This window comes from Amblyomma americanum, chromosome 5 (genome assembly GCF_052857255.1).
Source record: "Amblyomma americanum isolate KBUSLIRL-KWMA chromosome 5, ASM5285725v1, whole genome shotgun sequence".
Taxonomy (NCBI): Eukaryota; Metazoa; Arthropoda; class Arachnida; order Ixodida; family Ixodidae; genus Amblyomma; species Amblyomma americanum.
The window spans coordinates 171200354-171220875 of NC_135501.1; the positions used below are offsets into that span (position 1 = coordinate 171200354).

General features: G+C 46.6%; 1 protein-coding gene and 1 long non-coding RNA gene across 2 annotated transcripts; both read left to right on the plus strand.

Annotated features, from left to right (window-relative positions):
* Positions 1-389: 389 nt before the first annotated feature.
* On the plus strand, positions 390-12827 carry LOC144135282 (uncharacterized). The gene is made up of 5 exons (XM_077667999.1): positions 390-622; positions 1778-1859; positions 6482-6586; positions 9527-9802; positions 12661-12827. The coding sequence occupies exons 2-5, from the start codon at positions 1856-1858 to the stop codon at positions 12813-12815; spliced, it is 540 nt and encodes a 179-aa protein (XP_077524125.1). The 5' UTR covers positions 390-622; positions 1778-1855; the 3' UTR covers positions 12816-12827.
* Positions 12828-16582: 3755 nt separating this feature from the next.
* LOC144135283 (uncharacterized) lies at positions 16583-18050 on the plus strand. The gene is made up of 3 exons (XR_013315433.1): positions 16583-16690; positions 17097-17229; positions 18000-18050. It is a non-coding gene; the product is annotated as an uncharacterized LOC144135283 (long non-coding RNA).
* The last annotated feature ends 2472 nt before the right edge of the window (positions 18051-20522 follow it).

Genomic DNA, 20522 nt, shown 5'->3' on the forward strand with positions numbered 1-20522 from the left:
GAATTCATGAAAAACATGCTTGGAAAACTGGAGGACGACCTGAACTGGGACGAATGGAATTCTGGTGAATGCGACGAAAAATACATCAGGAGGAACATTTCACTACGTACGGAAGACAAAGGAGCAGATAACAGCGGTACGCTCGGATATCCGACAGGAAGTCGACGTGAAACGACTGTGGAAGATATTTAAAAACCTGCATAACAATCAGAAAAACACCACATCCAAGCATGCATATTCGCTTCATCGGATGCCGAAACAGTTTTCTTGTCATAATTTTCAATTATTGCATGTCATCTTTGTCCCATTTTACCGTCTATGTCGAGACTTAATCCAAGCTCGCGCGCCGTATTGTCTACGAAGCAGAAGAAGAAGAGGAGAACCGGACGAGGTGAAGCTTTAATGTCCGTAGAGCCCGTTTTGTTGCGAGACTTTGTACACCGTGGGTAACATTTGCTTCGTGTCCCCTTCCTAATTTGCTCCCAAACATCCTTCCAATCTCCTACAGTCAGCGCTCTCATCGGAGGCGTCTTCCAATAGGATTCTTAGTTCACCGGAGTCCTCACCTTCGGCCTGGTGCCATCGGTCTTCGAACTCCCCGCTTCACCAAACTGCAGCACAGGTGATCAGAACGCCTCCATCTACCTTCAGCGTTTCGGGTTAATGCATATTTGCGCTCAGGGATCGCGGACTGTCGGGTAATTTCTGTGCGAGGCCTAATTCCTGACGACTTCTCAAGCGTATAAAGTTGACTGCGATAAATGTTCCCGCACGTGACCCTTACTTGAAGCACAGATGCTGCCTTTCTGTACTCTATCGTTATCAAAGGGAACAGCGACCCATGTTTAAAAAGCGTTCACTCAGTGCAACTTCGTCAATTACGCATCGCAGTGGAGGCGTCGTAGTGATGAACGCGTCGTGTCCGTCTCTGACTAGGCACAAAAACTAAAAACTCTCTTTCCTTGTTTAACCAATGTAATCATCATAAATGCATGTAAAATATTCCAGCGACCTAACTGCATGCTGTGCTAGGCACAAAACACGATTTCCTCAGCCACCAACGTAGAGCTCAAACGGTCTCGTAGGAACATAACTATAGTAGTAGTAATTTATGAAAAGATCTATCCTAATCGAAAGATGCTGCTCGCAAAGGCTTGTAGCTCAGTGTCAGTGTCATTTGGTTCAGCATTGGCTTTACAAGGCCTGTTATTTATCAGTAGCTTAGGTCTTGTTGCAACTACACCAATTCTCAATTTCTGCTCTGAATTCATAACGCACAAGAGCATCTGCTTAGGTCGTTAGCATGCCGCCCTTACAAAAGAGAAACGCACATTTTCCTAGTCGGCCGCATCGGTCACAAACGGGTGTTAACAGGCTAAAAAGGACTTTAATAGCATATTACATCACGAATGCTGGGTATATAGCGCCATCGCTGCCTGTTATTTCAGCATCCCCGCATTCATTCTAGACACTACTCTAAAGCACCGTGAGGCAGGAGAGGGAATGTTCAGCCAGTTGGTACTGTCCCACTTTAGATTATACCCTCTCTGTGCGTGTCCGCCTTTCTCGTGTTTGGTGGGTTTTTAAAAATGTGTTGCCCATTGCAGTGATACGGTCAGAACATTCCGCAATCCCTGTTTGCGTAACAGTAGTGAATATACCTTACCAAAATCATGCACATCTGCAGTAATAACATAGTACGTGCTCGATGTTTTAACTGCAATACTTTCGTGCACGGCTTTGTAAATACACTGCTCTTGGGCTTGTCGCCGAGCAGCGGAAGCCAAGAGCGAGCGACTTGTCCTCGGACATCAATGTCGCCAGAGCCCGTCGCTGTCCCTCCAACGGACTGATTATGCGTGAGTATACTGTGAATGCTGATTATAGGTTGGATGGCATTTATTATTTCGAATAATTTACGTTTTTGTATTCCAAGGTATAACCCCTGCATGAACGGAATTAAGTAGCACACACTCAGTGCAGGTTACCTTCACAAAATAATGAAGGTACAGGTGAAACACCGACCACTGAAGACGAGTGCTTGCCGTTTCGCCTGCGGTACGCAAGCCTTCCGTTGTCATCAGTTTTCAGAGTAAAGGTGGAATAGTCAATAATACATATGATTTTTACCTCGCACTTTCATAATGCATTTAGTAACTATTATACAGTTTGTCCAAGATTTGAGGAGGGCATCATCGGCCGATCGAGCGAGGGCTGATCAAGCGAGGGCAAGTTTACGAAGAAGGTAGGATTTGAGATGCTAAAGCGTTCAGCAAAATAAATAGCGACTCTTTCAGCATACATCTGGTAGGAAACGCTAGTAGCTTGGTAGAAAACACATGTTTCGGATCTGTCGAACACGCCTCCGCTCGCAGATTCGTCCCTCCAATTTTTTTATTTTCGGTTTCATTCTTCTTTCCCAGTGTTGCAATCATACGAAGAGTGAAGTGCGTACATAGTTGAAACATCTTAGCAGCATGCGGAATAACCAGCACATACTTAAAGGCAGCATTTTATAACCTCTTGAATGTCAAATAACCGTTAATGGTCACCTTCCTGAATCGGAAACTGGTTAGGCTTCTAGACATGGTTGTGAATGTGTCAATACCATTTCATTATACGTCGAGAGCACATTCCGGCTACAACTTGTTCTAGCACTCTGCCGTACCCAGGCTCAAGCTGCGCTGCTGAACTTAAAGCAATATTTGCGATAAACACGTACTCGCTTGTATCATGCTCGGAACGCGCACTCTCTTCTTTCGCAATTTCAGCCTCAGAAATGGTGTAAGTATTTTCCTTATCCACGAGTGATTGCTAGCTGTGGAGCAATTAGAGGGGCCGACCTTTTTTATATTCACTACGCTCTTTCAGAATAAGCTACCTCTGAGACACTGCCTAACGACCCATGGTGTTACGGGACACGAGAGCGGCTTACAGTGCAGTTTCTGGGGCAATGATTGATGAAGTTATATGATTTATGTAAGTGAGGCAATATGAGGGATATGTATACGCCAACCAGATAGAACGTCAAAACCCACAGTATCGTCGTCGTCAGGCAAGGTGGCGTGGGCTCAGTTGGTATAAATAGGCACCGTGTGGTCATGTGGTTATTGACTGCACGGGCAACACTCGGGGTGCAATGGTCAAGCGTTGGTACAGACAGCTCTGTTGACTCCTCTTCCCAGGCTAAACAAGTGCCGACGTGCACAGGACCCCACCACACAAACTGAGTTGTCACACAAGTGGACGTCGCCTACTTGAGCGACGACAATATGCGCGGGACCGTTAGAGTTTCACCTATGTAAGCGTGGTATTGTGGTCTTTACACATCTACGCACAGGAGCGGGTTCTTGAGACTCTTACAGCGCACTCCAAAGAAAAACACGGGCGGAACAAGGACATCAGCGTGGGCATGGAGTCACTTCAGCGCTTCCACTGCCAACTCAATTTAGTGAAAAACGTGCCACAAGAAACGACCCCGATTCGAAGACTGTGCCAATAGAAAATATGCAGACAAAGGCAGGGACGGACAGGCAGACAGGGACAGGCAGGGGTGCAGATTGTAATGACTAGTTCTGGCCAATTTCGATAGAAAGGCTAGGGCACCGTAGCGTAGTGTATGCCCCTGGATTTGTCGCTACGTGCCGCTGACCACTGCCGCCTTCGAGGCCCTGCACGCCAGTCATGTCCGATAAAATTTGGGGACGAATCCCGCAGGGTGGACGATGACAGGGGGAAGATGGCAGCCGTCGTCTTCTGCCTGCTGCTCTTGGGCTCTACGGGACTCGTTACCTACGTGTTGTCTGGGTCGATCAGAAACGGTTAGAATGATTCCGAAAAATTTGGAACAAAGTTTAAATGCGCGACCGAATTTGTACAAGACGTGAAAGGAGCGGTCGACATGTGCATACAGGGATGGATTAAGAATGTTCTCATTAAGGAGGTAAGCACTGTAATGTTGACAATAATCCGATCAGTAGAGCGATAGAGGGCACACGTGACCCTGACTGGGCAGCTCGGTAGTTTGTAGCATTCTTCTCCCCTTTGAATCCATCTTTCCACGCGTCTACGCGCACGCATTGGACGCCGTAACTCTGGACCCTTGGGACAGCTGCTTGAACGATCCGCGCTTCTCTAAGGTTCTGTAGCTGGGGGGTCCCCAGAAACTGCACTGTAAGCCGCTCTCGTGTGCCGTAACACCATGGGTCGTTAGGCAGTGTCTCAGAGGTAACTTATTCTGAAAGAGCGTAGTGACCACAAAAAAGGTCGTCCCCTCTAATTGCTCCAGAGCTAGCAATCACTCGTGGATAAGGAAAACACTTATACCATTTCTGAGGCTGAAGTAGCGAAAGAAGAGAGTAGGTGTGTCCCCATCCACGATGCGCACGCGGGACGCTGCAGGCGTGACCACTTTGCGGAGGCAACGGTGGAGGGCACAATTGATCACGGATACGTGCGCACCGGTGTCATTGAGGGCGCGCAAAGGAGCACCCTCGACTGTGACGTCCAGTAAGTTCGGTCGGATGGTCAGTAGAGGATTTCTGGTCGGGATCATTGATGCAACGTCACCCCTGGGAGCTGCATCAGCTAGTTTTCCAAAGTGGAGCGGACGTAGGAGGCAGCTGACGAAGATCTGGGCGACGGCAGTGAGCGTGAGCGACGGCTTTGTGGCGACGGAGAGTGGGAACTACGGAAGGCGGGTTCAGACTGCTCTGGCTGGGAGCGGGGCGAGAAGCGGCGCTGAGGGTCAGGTAGGTAGTGGGAAAAGCAACCGCGGGGAGGCTTAGACCACGGGCTGCGGCATTGTCGATAAATGTGTCCAACGCGGGGGCAGTGAATGCAGATGGGTCTGCCGTCGGCCGTGAGCCATTCCGCCCGATTGCAGTAACGTCACGAGTATGAGTAGGTGGGGCGGAAAGCATGGAGAGGAGGCCGGGCTGGACAATATATATGCGAGGAGAGAGAGAGAGATAAAACGTTTATTATTTCATTGAAGTGTTCTACGAGTTCAGGACTCCGGTGGCTTGGGCGGATGCCTGGACCAGTCTGATGATGCGACACTGGTCTTCCAGACCATTGCTGGTCAGGGCTGCCTCCCACTGCTCGTATGATGTCTGTAATGTTTTTAGATGAAGTGGTTTTTGGGGACAATTCCAGGAAATGTGAAACAGCATAGGCTTTTCGCCGCACCATGGACAGAAGGGGCGGTATTAGGAAGGGTGAATGAAGCTGTACAATTACAGGTAAGGGAAGGTATTCGTTTGTATCGCCTCCAAAATGTGGCTTCTTCTGTGGTGAGTTTAATATGGGGTTGTTTTTCAATAAAACGCTCTATCTAATCGAAGTTATCTAGTGATACTCGAGCGCTTCTCCTCGCATATCGGGCAAGGATCCGCTCGGCTCGTGAGCTAACAAACCGAGCGGATCCTTGCCCGATATCCGAGGAGAAGCGCTCGAGTTTAACTAGATAACTTGGATTAGATAGAGCGTTTTGTTGTCAAACAACAGAGGGGAGCACCTACCAAGGGCGTAGACATGACGGGGGCAGCTTGTGAGAGAAGACTTGCTGAATCCCTTATGAGATGATTCCCGAAATTCCCAAACCGACTGGCGATTGGTCTTTATCGCGGCATAGAAAGGCCCACTGCGATGCAGATGTGTTGGAAGTTTTAAATTCAAGCCCTTGTCACTGATGTACTGCGAATCTATACAATTTACACAAAAGATGTGCAGAATCAGTAGTTAAAGTGATTTGCAAAAGGTAGTCTTATTTTGCGCATTTCTAAAATATTACTTGTAACACAGCGCGCAAATTAGCAGTCTTGAAAGGCACTTCATAGTTATGCAACTAGCCTTACAATTTCGCAGGAAGGACTACATTTTGTAGTAATTTTCATCGTTTTATAAGGATGGACTATATCAGTGAAAAAAAGAACTAGTTCTAGAAGGTGTAGTTTCCAAGCTATTTCTCAGAACAAGATAAAGGTATAACGAAAGTAATAAAATTTGCTAAAATGTTTCACAAATCTCCCTAACTGCAATTTCTGATCACTAATGCTCCCGTTTTCACTTTTGTAGGTTTAATTACATGTCTAGTGCAGAATAATTCCTTAGTAACGATCTTAATCCTCACCCTGCCTTCAATTTTTTGCATTGTCAGCTTTCCAGAATACCTGCAAAAAACTTTTTTCATACTTTGTGGTTTCATTACACACAACCAGAATTTTGTTTCTTCTCTCTCAACCAATTAACCCAATAGCACAAAAAAATCTGTGTTGACCTCTGAAAATTCTATCGGCGATCATTGGTCACTACTATCTTTGCGCTACAAAAATTCGGTCGTCGCCTTCACGACCAAACTCTTTGCTCAGTGCTATGACGGTCCTAAACACGCATGGTCTCCATGGAATGACCCTCTGACACTGCCACTCACCACGTGTGGAGATTTTAACCTCCAACGCTCCCTGTATATTCGTCGCAGGACCGCTTACCCCGACAACTCTAGCAACGGTTACTCCCTCCGACCACGGTGGCGACATTCCTTCACCACCAGTGGGACCGGAGTTCTTTCGTCCAGAACTGTCCGGTGAGTGAGTGAGGGCAGAATTAACTTGGTAGCCGCAGAACGGACGTTCGTCAAAGACACCGGGTGCACAATAAAATTCCCCCGTTGGGTCGACGTGGCACAACAAAATTCAACCAGTCTGCAACACGGTCGTAACGACAAAACCACAAGAAATGCTCTAGAGTTCACCTTTAGCGCAACAAAGTCACGTCTCGCGATTTTCAGCGGTTCCACTCAACAGGTGCTTACAACGCAAGGCCTTGAGGTACCCAGCCTGGCTGGCGTGACACAAATATCTAGGGGTATAAGGAGGCGAAGGACAGAAATACATCTTGAAAAAATTGAACAGTCTGTTAGGGCGTAAGGGCTGAAAGGTGCCGCGAAAATGTAGCATAGTGCATTATGAGGTCACAACCCGTATGAAGAATTGCGTGGTATTTGGAAAGAAGTTTTTGTGCCAGGCCTTATTTATGAAAATGCGGTTCTCTATCCAAGGACCCAAGTTCAGTCGCGACTAGAAATAAATTAGCTGTTGGAAGATTACCGCCAGGTTCCCTGCAGAACCCCAAATGAGGCAGTACAGGGGCACATAAAGTGGGCAGTGTGCGAAGCGCGGGATGCTCCGAGTAAAAGGTCATATGTAGAATACCTGAGAAAATTGGATGACAACAGGTGAGCAGCTGCGCTATTTGCATACTTATAAAGAAAGAACTTTAGCTCAGAGTGGCAGAAAATATTAGTAAACAAACTAGTCAGCATGCGGGAAATAAGGATGGAGAAATAAACAGCTTTAAAGGGCAGGAAAAACAGAGAAGGTAAGAATTAGATCCATTCCAAGAAATCAAGCAGATTGTAGACCTACATTGCAAGGTAAAAAGTCAAAGGGATCTCTATATGATAACTCAAGAGGCAGCGCCTTGCTCTGTGAGACTAGTTTAGGTTCAGTTAGGAAGCAAAGCTACAAAAAGAAAATAATCAAGAAGACACGCAAAGTTTGTGGTAAATCTTCAGAAACAAACATCTCTTACTTTAATGTGGCCGTAACCAACTGAATGTCGATGCAGGCTCTGTCACTCTCCCTGAGGCCCTAGGACTAAAAGATAACGGAGGCAAAGTTAATGGATATCCAGTAGAAGTTAGCAAAGAGGGATTTAAAAATTGTTGGCTCATAATCGAGGCGGTGACTTAAGGTTACAAGTATAAGATTAACACTTGTATTGAAATAAATAAGGCGTATAAATACAATAACAAAAATCCGGCATGGCGTCAAGTGCCACCACCCCGTCCATCCATCTATCCCGGGCTTCAATTTATTCAAACGGGTCTGCAGAGACAAGTGAAACTGTTGACCATCGTATACTAAAATGTGAAAGTATCCAGTCGGATATCGATGCAGGCACAAAAAAACTACCGCACGTTCTAGGATTTAAAACGTTTAGTAGATTGGTGGCTTAGAAGCAGGCCGGTTAGGCAAGATTAAATTTGCCTGTAACCGAAGATCGCAATATTACAAGTCCACGATTAAAACTGTACTCAAAGATAACTGGCGAATTCCTAAATAACATAGATAGGTTTGTTTTATTAACAATGAAGGACGATTTAGTGTGGATAAGTCAAATGCGAAATGGCCCCCTAGCACTTCGGTTTTAACTTCAGTATCATTTCCAGGCTCGGATTTCAAGTTCAAGTAGGCTTCAGACGAAGATTCGCGAAATCGGTGAGTTGGGGCACTAGTGCTAGTGCACGAAAAATTTCGAGGAGAGACACGAGACACGACAAGGGTACGAGACGATAGCTTTAATGAGTTATTCGCCATATATGCAGAACGTCATTCTATACTTTCCATTCATAGATCCTTGGGACTCGTCATATCCCTTCTGGCACACAGGTGCAGCGTTTAGGTGATTCTCCATTGCCCTGCGATGGCAGCTGCTGCCAACAGAGCACATTGCTCTTTCCGAGCAACCAATCAATTATTTAACTGCCGCCTGCCACGGTGGCCAGTTTGCCATTAATCCGGTGGGCAGGTTGTGGTGACGCTGCAAGGTCACGTGACTTACACGTGACTTGTAGGTGGCCGACGTACCTTCTAGGTTGCTCTCTGGGCACCACATGCCAAGGTCATGCTCGTGGTTTCCGCCCCCAACGCCGATTGCGGATTATGTGAATAACGGGACCTTTAACGGTATCGCGTTAGAAGTGGATGGTACTTCACTCCAAGTGGAGTGAAAGCACCAAAGCTATGCGTTATTGGTGCGGCGCGATAGAGTTAATGGATTATGGCCATCTACGTGAAAATTGGCCTTTCTCTGTTTCACATTCATAGATCGCTGGGAGTACTCATAACGCTCTTTGCTCATTGATGCAGCGATTAAGCCGGTCGCCACTACCATGCGAAGACAGATGCTGCCCCTGGAGCGGTTTGTGTGACCAAGGTTGCTCTTCCCGAGCAGCCAATCGCGACAAAATATTAATTAAAGTGACACCTGTTACGGTCGGCAGTTGCTTGCGGCTACCGGAAACAGCGGCACTGGAGCGGCAGCGGAGTGTGGGACCTGCGGCCTTGTCAAGCTGCCTTAATGACAGCTTATTCTGCAGGCCTCTAGCATCTTGTGTTTGTGATGCAAATAAAGTTATTATTATTATTAAAAACCCCGCGCATTCCGCATCCCAGTTTTATGCTCGAAACAAGTAACCACCATTGCGGTTTTGAACTTAATTATAGGGTGCGCAGCACAGCTCTTGATATCCGATAAAGTGAGGCAAAAAAAGTCATTCGCGAGAATTGAGCGTACACCCCCAGGAAGCGGTCTTTACCTGTCCTGCAAGACGGCAGCCGGAGCCAGGAATCCCAAAGTACGCGAACGCCAAGCAGTGCTCCGTGCCCTTTTCGAATTGACGCCTTTCAGACTTGCGCTTCGCGCTTGCTAGTCACATCCTACTGTCTAAAATGCAACGCAGATGACGTCATCCTTTATACTAGTGACGTGGACGGCGACGAGACCACGGAAATCCACAACAGGAGTCCACAGATGACCCCGATAGTCGCTCGATCTACGCAATTTGGACATCAAGACCGAGCTCTAGACCACTCTCCGGCAACGCCGGTGGGTGGAGATACCACTCCTTATAGGCGAGGCATCCTGACAACCCTGCCACCGGTTCCGGGTTCAAACGAAGGAGGAGAGTTTCCAACAACACCAGTGACGCTGCAACCGTTTCCTCTAAAGCCATCCGGTGAGTGAGAGAGTTATTCCAACCACCTCATAACCATAACTTAGGGACATAATTCTGCGACGGACGTCGTAATGCGCACGCTTAGTAGCAAGCTGCGTGAACATGGAACGAGACAGGCAGAGAACAACTGCCGGAGGCGCCTTCACCCGTGCGTTTGTATCCAACAACAGAACAGAGATTTCTTGTCACACTTAGAATACGAACATACTAAGCTGTATGGTGATCAACGAATGCGAGAAAATCCAGTGTGAGGGCTGGCATTACACGTAACTGGCATACGACCGAGAACCCGGAAAAAACTTCTTTGCACAGTGGAGTTTTGCGAAGGTAGTGTACTATTCAGGACAGTGTGCTTTTTTTGCTTCCTTGTACTTGAAAAAAATTTTAGAAATTTGTTTTTAACGGCTTTGGCTCTGCTATCTTTTGATCGTCAGAAATTGGCCGCTGGTTTTGACCTGACTTTGATTCCGAGTGTAGCAATAGGTAGGACTGAAACGCTAAGACGGCCGTATTTTGTCATGTCTGTCACTCCTTCAATTCCAGATTTACGCGACGGGTCTCTGTGCAAGCCACTGATTCAATCTTAAATATCCGAGTCGGTGAGAAGCAATGCTTGTTACGTTTAGAATGGTCAGAAAAAACGATTACAGACCATCACCAGTGCAGCAAGGACATCAGATTACGAAATCTTTCATAAAGTTCGTGCCAACTGTTGAACCAGTGGCTGATATCGCAAGAGCTAGATAAAACACAGGTTCATAAATTAGGCATTTAAACTTTGCTTTGCGTGAGCGTCCACAGCCATACTTGCTTGCTCGAAAAGAGACGAATCGACTATAGTCGAATGCAACTAAAGCCCAAATCGGCAAGCACCCTTCAAATTAAGCACTCCAGCCAATGGCTCGACCGACTGTCACGACGTCGCGACTTATTCAGTTTAACGCAAACCACCTGTGACGCCACTGAAGGACCGAATGCATTTGCTGAAGGGCTTGATTTTAGTTGTGTTTGCCACTTCGTTTTGGAGTTGTGAACGACTATAGTATTCAAAAGTCACCGCTCCGCTGGAGAAAAAAAAACAAGAACCATAGTCAATCATATTTTATATCTCATCAACGGATGTAACTTGGCGCACTGCTTTGCTCTGCACCTGTGGCCGGTGCTCATCGAACTCGTGACCTCTTACTACGGACTGGACGGCTATCGTGTTCAGAGTTCTCCGTAACGGCATCTAGAGACTGTTGGTCGCAGCACCACTTTATCGGAAGGTGAAACTTCCTGAATTCTGAAGTAATAGTTCCTTCCCTTGGTGAGGTGCTTTGTTGCTTCAGAGGTCGATTTACCGCGACTATTTCAGTGTAAAGATATCACCTCAAAGCAATGAACGAGCACACTATATAAGCTGAGACACGTCACAAAGTACGACAGCGACAAAATTATACGACTTCGCATGTCCTTCGAACGCTCCGGAGGAAGGGCAGCATTGCAAGTCCTCGGCCACAATACCAAATCACTTTTTGACTTTCTCTATCTACTGTAGGTGACACTGCTGTCGATATCGGCAGTTCCACGGTTTCCAGTCTCCCGAGTTTTTAAAGGTTTAGCCGCTATGTAAAAGGTGCTTACGCCTCGCCGTAACTCACAAAGCGTGGAAATAGTTTGCATCTCCTAGAATCGCACTATGGGCCTAGCGAGGCTCCTAAATTTGGTGGCTTTATAGTAAAAAGCCCATGTCGCCCAAATTTTTAAGGAGCTTGACACTCCCATTACGTGCACTGTGTATATCCGTCCCTGATTTCGCGTCTTTTTGGCCTCCGGTGTCCACTGTGGGAGAGACAGTTACAGCGCCTTTCTATTCTTCACAACCTCCGTACCCCACCACTTGGATCACGAGGGGACAGAGTTATCAATTTCGACAGTGGATGTCGGCAGCCGCGCATTCTTCAGTTCCGGCCATTACAGCCATCCTGGGGCAAAACGCCTCAAAGTAGTCGGAAAAGGAGGTGCAGCCCTTGATGCCAACTGCAACAGTCCCGATCATGTCTCGCTGTTTCATGACGCGGCCACACACGTTGTGGCTGGAAACACCTATTTCATTGTCATATCACGGGTGCAAAGAACACGACTTTCTGTTACTGGCAAATGTAAACGTAAGTCTGCGAAAGCAGCTAATCTCTTTACATAATAATGCAATCGTTGCTTTGACAGCGTATAGTTTATCCAGAAAGCACATTTGAAGAAATTTACACGTCCTTGATCATGCAGAAGCATTGACGTTACAGGAACGATAGGGCTCCCTCGTTTATAAGCCTGAACATGTCAGCCTGTATTTCATTGACCTAAGCAATTGTAAAACTTTAATCTCCGAAAAATACGACTAAATGTGCCAGGCTTAAAACCTTGGAGACAGAGGGTGAAATCTGTTTATTGGACATCATATCCATTCTTGCTTGCTGACGCATTTACTGTAAGGATGGAAACAAAAAGACACCGTCCTCCATTTGGGCGTCATGAATGGAGCAAGGGCGGTCACATAAATTGGGAAGAGAACGAGGATGTGATGATGCAGGAAAATAAACTCGCGATTTATGGCGGCTTTAAAGATACAAAAGCAGTATATCGCCTAGGCCGGAAAAAGGGCACTTGGAGCTTGCGTAGAGAGTGACTCTTATTTTCGTTGTGGTTCGGTGTATACAACTTAAGACACCCATCGACATAAAAGTGGCCTCACGTGTACGTGAGAGGTTGTGGTCTGTTGCTAAAGTCTGTTGCTAAAGTCCGGCCAAATGTGCACTCATGAGGTGAGGGGTAGCTGGCTCGCAATTAATAGGGCTCGCCATATGCGCGCTTCCACGCAGTTCTTCCACTTGACCCTTCCGCGGATCACCTTGCACGGTTCAAAGCCACTCGACCCCCATCTGCATCACCACCTCAGCTGCTGCGTGCCAAGGACAAAGACGTGGGAGAGCATCCGCAAGGGTTTTGGACTGGCCAACAAGCACTGCCTGCTTAGTGGAGTCAGAAAGCTCCCCCCCCCCCCCCCACGCAAAAATACATGTGCCGTGTGTAAGCTATACTGTACAGTGTTGTCCCGTTCGATCGATACAGAACTGCTTCCGACGAATTGCGAGTTCTGCGTCTGTGGCTGCAGGTTTTCTAGTAACTGTTATAGCTTCTCTGTGAGCAGTGATTGTTTACGTTTTGTATGGCCATGTTTTATGTTTCGCGCCAGAATTTTAATAGCATGTGCTGGATCTACCGGAGCGCACTCCGCCTTTTTTTCCCTCAGCGCAGCGCCAGGGGCATTTGGCCCACATAATAGAATCCCATACCTCTACTCGAAGACAGGAGTGCGATTCGTTCACATTATTTCGACTACCCTTAATAATAAATTGACATGCTCATCGCCTCCTTATGAATGACTGCTGGTCAAAGAAAGCAGCCATTCCTGCAAGGGGCGAGAGTCACGATTCGCCAGCAAGTGTTAACTCGGAGGCGATTTTGTAAAGCGTCGAGAAAATGTAACACATTGTGAAGAAAAGCACTTTAGCACAAAAACCTCGTGCTAATGTGAGCAATTAGTTCTGTCCTGTCCCCCGGCATAGCCACCCAACCCCAGCAAACTTTGCAACCTTAACATCCCACTTGACTCTACGGCGCACTATGCTCTGTTTTCTTTGTTTTTATTACTATGTACTCTTATGACCCCTTTCTCAATGTAACTCAGAGGCTTCGTTGACATTCAATGACGGTCACAGAAAGCTGCCTACAGCCTACACGTGCTACTAATATGCGGGAAGCAACCAACGTATTAATTATCAAAGCGCCTGTTGTCGGCTCTCCAACATGGATGGATGGATGGATGGATGGATGGATGGATGGATGGATGGATGGATGGATGGATGGATGGATGGATGGATGGATGGATGGATGGATGGATGGATGGATGGATGGATGGATGGATGGATGGATGGATGGATGGATGGATGGATGGATGGATGGATGGATGGATGGATGGATGGATGGATGGATGGATGGATGGATGGATGGATGGATGGATGGATGGATGGATGGATGGATGGATGGATGGATGGATGGATGGATGGATGGATGGATGGATGGATGGATGGATGGATGGATGGATGGATGGATGGATGGATGGATGGATGGATGGATGGATGGATGGATGGATGGATGGATGGATGGATGGATGGATGGATGGATGAGGCTGAACCCTTTAAATCGGGGTTCAAAATGTGGAGTGCCCCCAAGCGCACATATCTAACACAGCGGCGAAAACGAAGAAACACAAGCCATGCAGCACCACCAGTGCTACTTCAAAAGACGACAGGTAAGGGGCTCAGCGCTCTTGAGACCGATGGCTTTGTCACTCACCTCCTCAGATGGATGGATGGATGGATGGATGGATGGATGGATGGATGGATGGATGGATGGATGGATGGATGGATGGATGGATGGATGGATGGATGGATGGATGGACGGATGGACGGATGGATGGATGGATGGATGGATGGATGGATGGATGGATGGATGGATGGATGGATGGATGGATGGATGGATGGATGGATGTATGGATGGATGGATGGATGGATGGATGGATGGATGGATGGATGGATGGATGGATGGATGGATGGATGGATGGATGGATGGATGGATGGATGGATGGATGGATGGATGGAAGGAAGGACGGACGGACGGACGGACGGACGGTTGGATGGATGGATGGATGGATGGATGGATGGATGGATGGATGGATGGATGGATGGATGGATGGATGGATGGATGGATGGATGGATGGATGGATGGATGGATGGATGGATGGATGGATGGATGGATGGATGGATGGATGGATGGATGGATGGATGGATGGATGGATGGATGGATGGATGGATGGATGGATGGATGGATGGATGGATGGATGGATGGATGGATGGATGGATGGATGGATGGATGGATGGATGGATGGATGGCTTTGCCACTCACTTCCTCACTGGGAACTATGCGGGAGGGATTCTTTCCGCTTCAGCTCAAATCACCTCAACTGCAGGGAACGGTGAGTTAAATAAAAAGTAGCGGCTTCCGATTTGTGCGTCCTATATCAAAAGCGCACGGCTGACTACAACCTCCCCCAAGCTGCGGAGTAACAGCAGCTGGTAGCCAGGCACAGAGTGTCAAAGCGGACACCTGTGAAAGGTGCCTGGACTGTTCGGTGAAGCCAAAACTTCATCGAATAGTCTCACCATGTATGTAATGCGAAGATACGGTACATTTGCCATAACCTGGATGTGTAAGGCGGAACGCACCTTGCTGCCTCACGTTGAAATAACGCACTTCAGTGCTACAACAAGAGAAAGCAGAGCGCAACAAAGCGGTAGAGAAATGATCGTAGAAATTTCCGGTAAACAATCAAAAATCACTTCACCAACTTAACGGTGACGTCACTGAGAACGACACACGGATAATTGCACCTTTAACGAGCAAAGTGCTAAGCTACTCAGCATTGTCAAAGTGAGCTTTCTCGTGCCATATTTTGCTTAACTTCCCATTTGGAAGCCGCCAGACAGGGAGGTAAGGAGGCAGAAGAAGATAGTAATGTGGCAAGCCAAATTAGCCTTATAGCGGACACGTTTTTTTTCTCTGGTTTGTTAGCCACTTATTGAAGCACCGCTCAGAAAAACGCATATGAAAAAGAATTAGGTATTTGTAGTTGGTGGCTCATTCTCAAGCATGTAAGAAGTGAGTTGCATTGTTTCATCGAGCACAAGTGCGATATGGCAACAAAGATGAGACCCTTCGAGAAAAGACTGAAGTGAAAATCACAACTGAATTAGTAAACCTTAGCGATGTTTCTCAGGTGCGTAGCGCTTCTTGAAGGCGGTACATTTTTCATTCTTACTTTTGTTATTTCGAGCAACCACTTGTCATTCTTGGATATCTTTTTTCTCATCTAAAGGGAAGGTTTTTGGTATAAAGCCGTAGTTGAGAGAGAGCGCCCGCCCAGTGCACTATTTTCTTACATTCTTCCTCCCCACGGTTTGCCACAATGAGAAGTTGTCAACTCGCACAACTAACTGTACTGCTAAGCATCTTGGCTTAATAGCCGAATAGCGACTGGTAAAGGTAGCTCGTGAGGAGGGGCAACGCGGGAATATACGTTCTGAATGGAGGTGATGGAGGCAAATGTTATAGCGGCGAGGAATGAGGGCGTTTTCATGGACATGAGGAAGTATGCGGCAATAGGCAACGCGAGGAGAACATTTAAAATATCAAATTCAATCTCGAAATTAAGTGGAAACAATAGCACGGTGAACAATAACAAGGGACGAAAAGCGAGATTATTAGGACACACTAAGCTAATCTAATAAAAGCGTGGAAAATGATTGCGATGGCTTTTCACGAACCATTTGAGCGGTGAACAGATTAACGAGCACCTTGAGTAAATATTTTATTGTTGGCACGCATATTCTAGGCATACATTTTAATTATATTGACATAAAGTATTCCTGGCCATTCCTTTTTTTTCTCCCTTCTGTCTCGAGGCTTGATAGCAGTGTACGTCCGCAGGCGCGCACTACCACCTATGAGGAAGAAGACAAGGTGTGGACGACTTACTTGAGGAGAAGAAGAAGAAGAAGACTGAGGGGAAGAAGAAGAAGGAGGCAAGGCGCTCAGGTCCGTTCAGCTGGTCGATCAGCCCAATTGATATTCTTTGGTTTCCCAACACTTTGTCTCCAACCTCTTTACAGTTGACCTATCGACCTCTCCGTCACCTTTGGCGCCTTTCAAGACGGTTCTTAGCTGCACCACATTATCGTTAACCCTGTGGCGTTCGACCGACCGACGGCGCCTTGCCAAGCTGCAGCACAGGTGAGCAGAACATCGTCTGCTGCCATCTTCGTCGGCGACTAGGAATTGTGCTGCAGCGCATTGTGCGGCACTGACATCATATTAGTACATTATTCTTGGCTAGATGGCGCAACGTGATATTTGAGCATGGGCAGATTTTGCGATGACATCAACAATGAACGCTACAGTGGTCAAGGATACGAAGTTGAGCTAGATCATTTTCCTCTGCATTGAACCAATTGCGTTTAATGTCGATACTATCTCATGTAACGGGGTTTTGCACCCGTTTCTTGTTATAGTCGCAGTCGCAGCAATCTACACTTCTTAACTCAGCAAGTGTACAGAATATCAGGTTGGCATAAACTCTCTCAGGTTGTGTGATAACATCCGTGGGGTTCCTTTTGTCAATTATAGTATATTTGTGCAGGGTTTTGCGTGGTACTGGCATTCCGGCTTGTCCCTGAAGGCCTTCTGGCGATTGCCATCAGGTTGCGTTCCAGCACCAATGTCTCCCCAGCCTGTCGCTCTCCTACCAATGTGCTCCTAGCACTTCATCATGGGTGAGTGTACTATTGATGGTGGTTGGACGACGTGATGAGGCCTATTCGCTTTGTAGAATTCTTCGTTTTCCCTAGGGCTGCCATGCGTTCTCCATGAAGAAAAATAGCACACACTTACGGCAGATTCAGTTCGCAAATGTGCCATTATTAGTGGATGCAAATGAAGAATTGACAGCAATTTTAAAACTGATTTATTAATAATCAGAGAAGGTTTTGCGCGGTTAGGTCAAATTCGAATTAGGAGCGCTTGCACTAGGATTTCACATCGGTTTCGGTTAGAGGCGCGGTTTAAGCTGGCAGAGCGGTGTCGGTGTGGTGTGTATCCATTTCGTAAGGATAGTAGTTGATGAAAACGACAACATCCAAAACACGCCGCAAGAGAAAAGTCAAACACACGTGATGTTCGGCTGCGGCGATGACGTAGTGATTCAATGCAGTGCCCAGCGAAAATGATCTGTTTGTGAACCTGCGGTTTCGAAACAAACCGTGGCCGTACCGTGTTTTTCCATAAAGCGTTCTGCATAGTTGGCCGTAAAGCTCGCTGTTAGGTTGCCCAAAAGCCACGTTGCCACCTGTCTAACGTGGCAGGTGGACCACCTGTCCCTTAGGCTTCGAACAAACACACATTGGGGAATTCTGAGATGGAGGATTTTAGTGAACCATATGTCTGCGCATTTTGTAATTGCCTGTACTGTAATTTTGTACTGCCTGAATGTCGCTGTCTGTACTGGCATGTTCCACTGATAAATTATATATGCTCTTACTCCTAGGAGAGACACCGGGGTTTCATCCCGGAATGCCCATTATGGAAAGAACGGCTGGTAAGTGTCTTCAAATGATTGAGGACTGATTTAAATTTACACGTCGCCAAACGTATAAACTAGAGTACAAGGAAAATGTCTATGTCAGCAGACTGGAGGATTTCTCGCGTAGTTAAAAAAACGATTTGAACATGATGTCAGAATAATTCGCGTAGCATCTGGGCAGGATAGAAAATTTAAAAGTGCTTGCATAGCTCATAATCAACACCTGTGTGTAGCATTCGGTCAGTCTCTAAAGGAAAGCTAGGTGAGGAGGTTGTTCTTCCATCTTCGATATCATCTTGGTACTGCTTGCTATTGCTTACAGGAAAACAGACAGAAAAGCGAATACTCATTGTTTAAGGTAATGTCCCAACATGATTTAATATTTTTGCACTTCTTAGAATACTCAATATGAAAACGGTTTATGGTTTACGGGGTTTAACGTAATAAAGCGACTCAGGCTATAAGGGGCGCCGTAGTGAAGGGCTCCGGAAATTTCGACCACCTGGGGTTCCTTAACGTCCACGGACATCGCATAGTACACGGGCGTCTAAAATTTAGTGCATAAACGTTCTATGTAGCTGTCATCCGAGTGTGGAACAACATCACGTGATCCAAAAATATCGCTGCTGCCGGATTCGTATACATTGTATTTCGTACGCAAAGGTTATCAGGGTTGTAAAAATTTCTACGTGGTAATGCGCTCCAACGCCTTTGCTTTAGCCTGTACGTGGCGTTAGGAGACACCAATAACCGGCGGGGCCTATGAGCTGGACTGTAAGAAATTTTCGATCACCTCCTTTTCTACTTCATGCTGATGCATCGGCCAACGCTGGACAGTCAGCATAAATCCGGCAAACGCCGAAGGCACTGACCTAACATCGACTTCAGGAACGTACCGGATGGCTGATTTGATACCTGAGGACCATGACGAATTTAGCGATTGGCACGATTCAAGCGCTTTGGGGGATGACTAGCATTACAAAAAACATCGTTGCGCGAACGCAGGATCCGCTCTTAACGCCTCCTTTCTAATCAGGCAGTTTTGATACGAACCACAGATTTCATCGGTGAGCAGTGGGCGGTGGGTAGGGAAAGGGTATGTTTAGAAATGGTACCGCATTTATTGCCCTACTTACACACATAATGAGAATGAATTTTTCCCAGATACCCCTTAAAATGTGGAGTTCATTCATGGCGCGATTCAAATATTAATTAAAAAATGGTAGCGGTGAAAATGGGACAAAAAGTATGCGGCCTGGACATATACTGATAGGGTATAGATCCCTTTCTAAACGAAACAATGCCCGATATTCAATGAGACTGCCGTATCTGAGAGCTAAGTGAATTAAATTTTCTTTGACAAGCACTTCAACTCACGTAGCGTGCAGTCCCAAAGAAATCACCACCCTTCCTGCTAGCGCAGCTCACAATATTATGCGCGAAGTTTAAAAGCAACAAATTTGGGCAAACCTTAATATGACCCTCGAAAAAACCGTTTGGGACAAAGCGTGGCTCCTATTGACCCCCAGATTCCTGGCGAAACAATCTTATTGGCTGCTAGTCCCCTGGGGTAGGGCACAGAAACCTTGTAATTAGATTAGATGGCGTAGCTGTTTCGGCGTTCAAAAACAACCGCCGACAGCATTCACTATCGTCATCAGCAGACTGCTCGCCAACAAAATGGAGTGCTTTTCTTACGCAAGGAGAAAATGAATGTTCCCTTCTGACATCCAAAGTAGGGGATTCCTTCATTCTGCGAATGCGTTCATTACGAGAATAATTATTGCATATTAAATTAGTGACCCGCTCACGGCTCGCTTCGGGCGAATCCTATGCTGTGGATGTTTAGAACTGCTTAATTATTGCACGCCGATGCTCATCTGGTCACTATTAAAAGCAATGTTTCATTCTACTGTTTCCAGTCATGGAATCAAGCGAATTTCTCTGTAAGTATTGTTGCTACGTCCTAGTAGAATGCGTAATAGAAAGTGGCGTCTTTATGGTGGCGTTTGTTGTCCTTTGTAATTGACCACCATAACGTCGATCAACTTTTGTTACACTATTACGCCGGGCAGTGGTTAGTTCACTTGCTTTGGTTGCGAAGATATGCATACCGTTTTCAATTTTTTTTACGGCAAGCGACCATTTCCAGTTCTGTATCACGCTCAGAGCTAGCCAGGCTACCAATGGCGCTTGGGGGCCTTTAAGAGTCGTACAGTGGAAAACTTTTTGCTGCGCTAGTTGGTTAAACCAACTGTTAAGAATGTAACCACGATAACGCACAGCGTACAGGTGGTCATCTTGTGACTGTCCACATGGGGCGCAGCAAGCATTGGTCTTTTATGTTCGTCTATTGTCTACTAGAGCGCACTGTACCTACCTTCCCTTGCCTCCTGATATGACTACCGTTGATGCGGACTACTCGAACTATGGACATTGTTTCCCTAAAGACATCTTTTTAAATGTGCGTTCGTCCTTTACTACAGG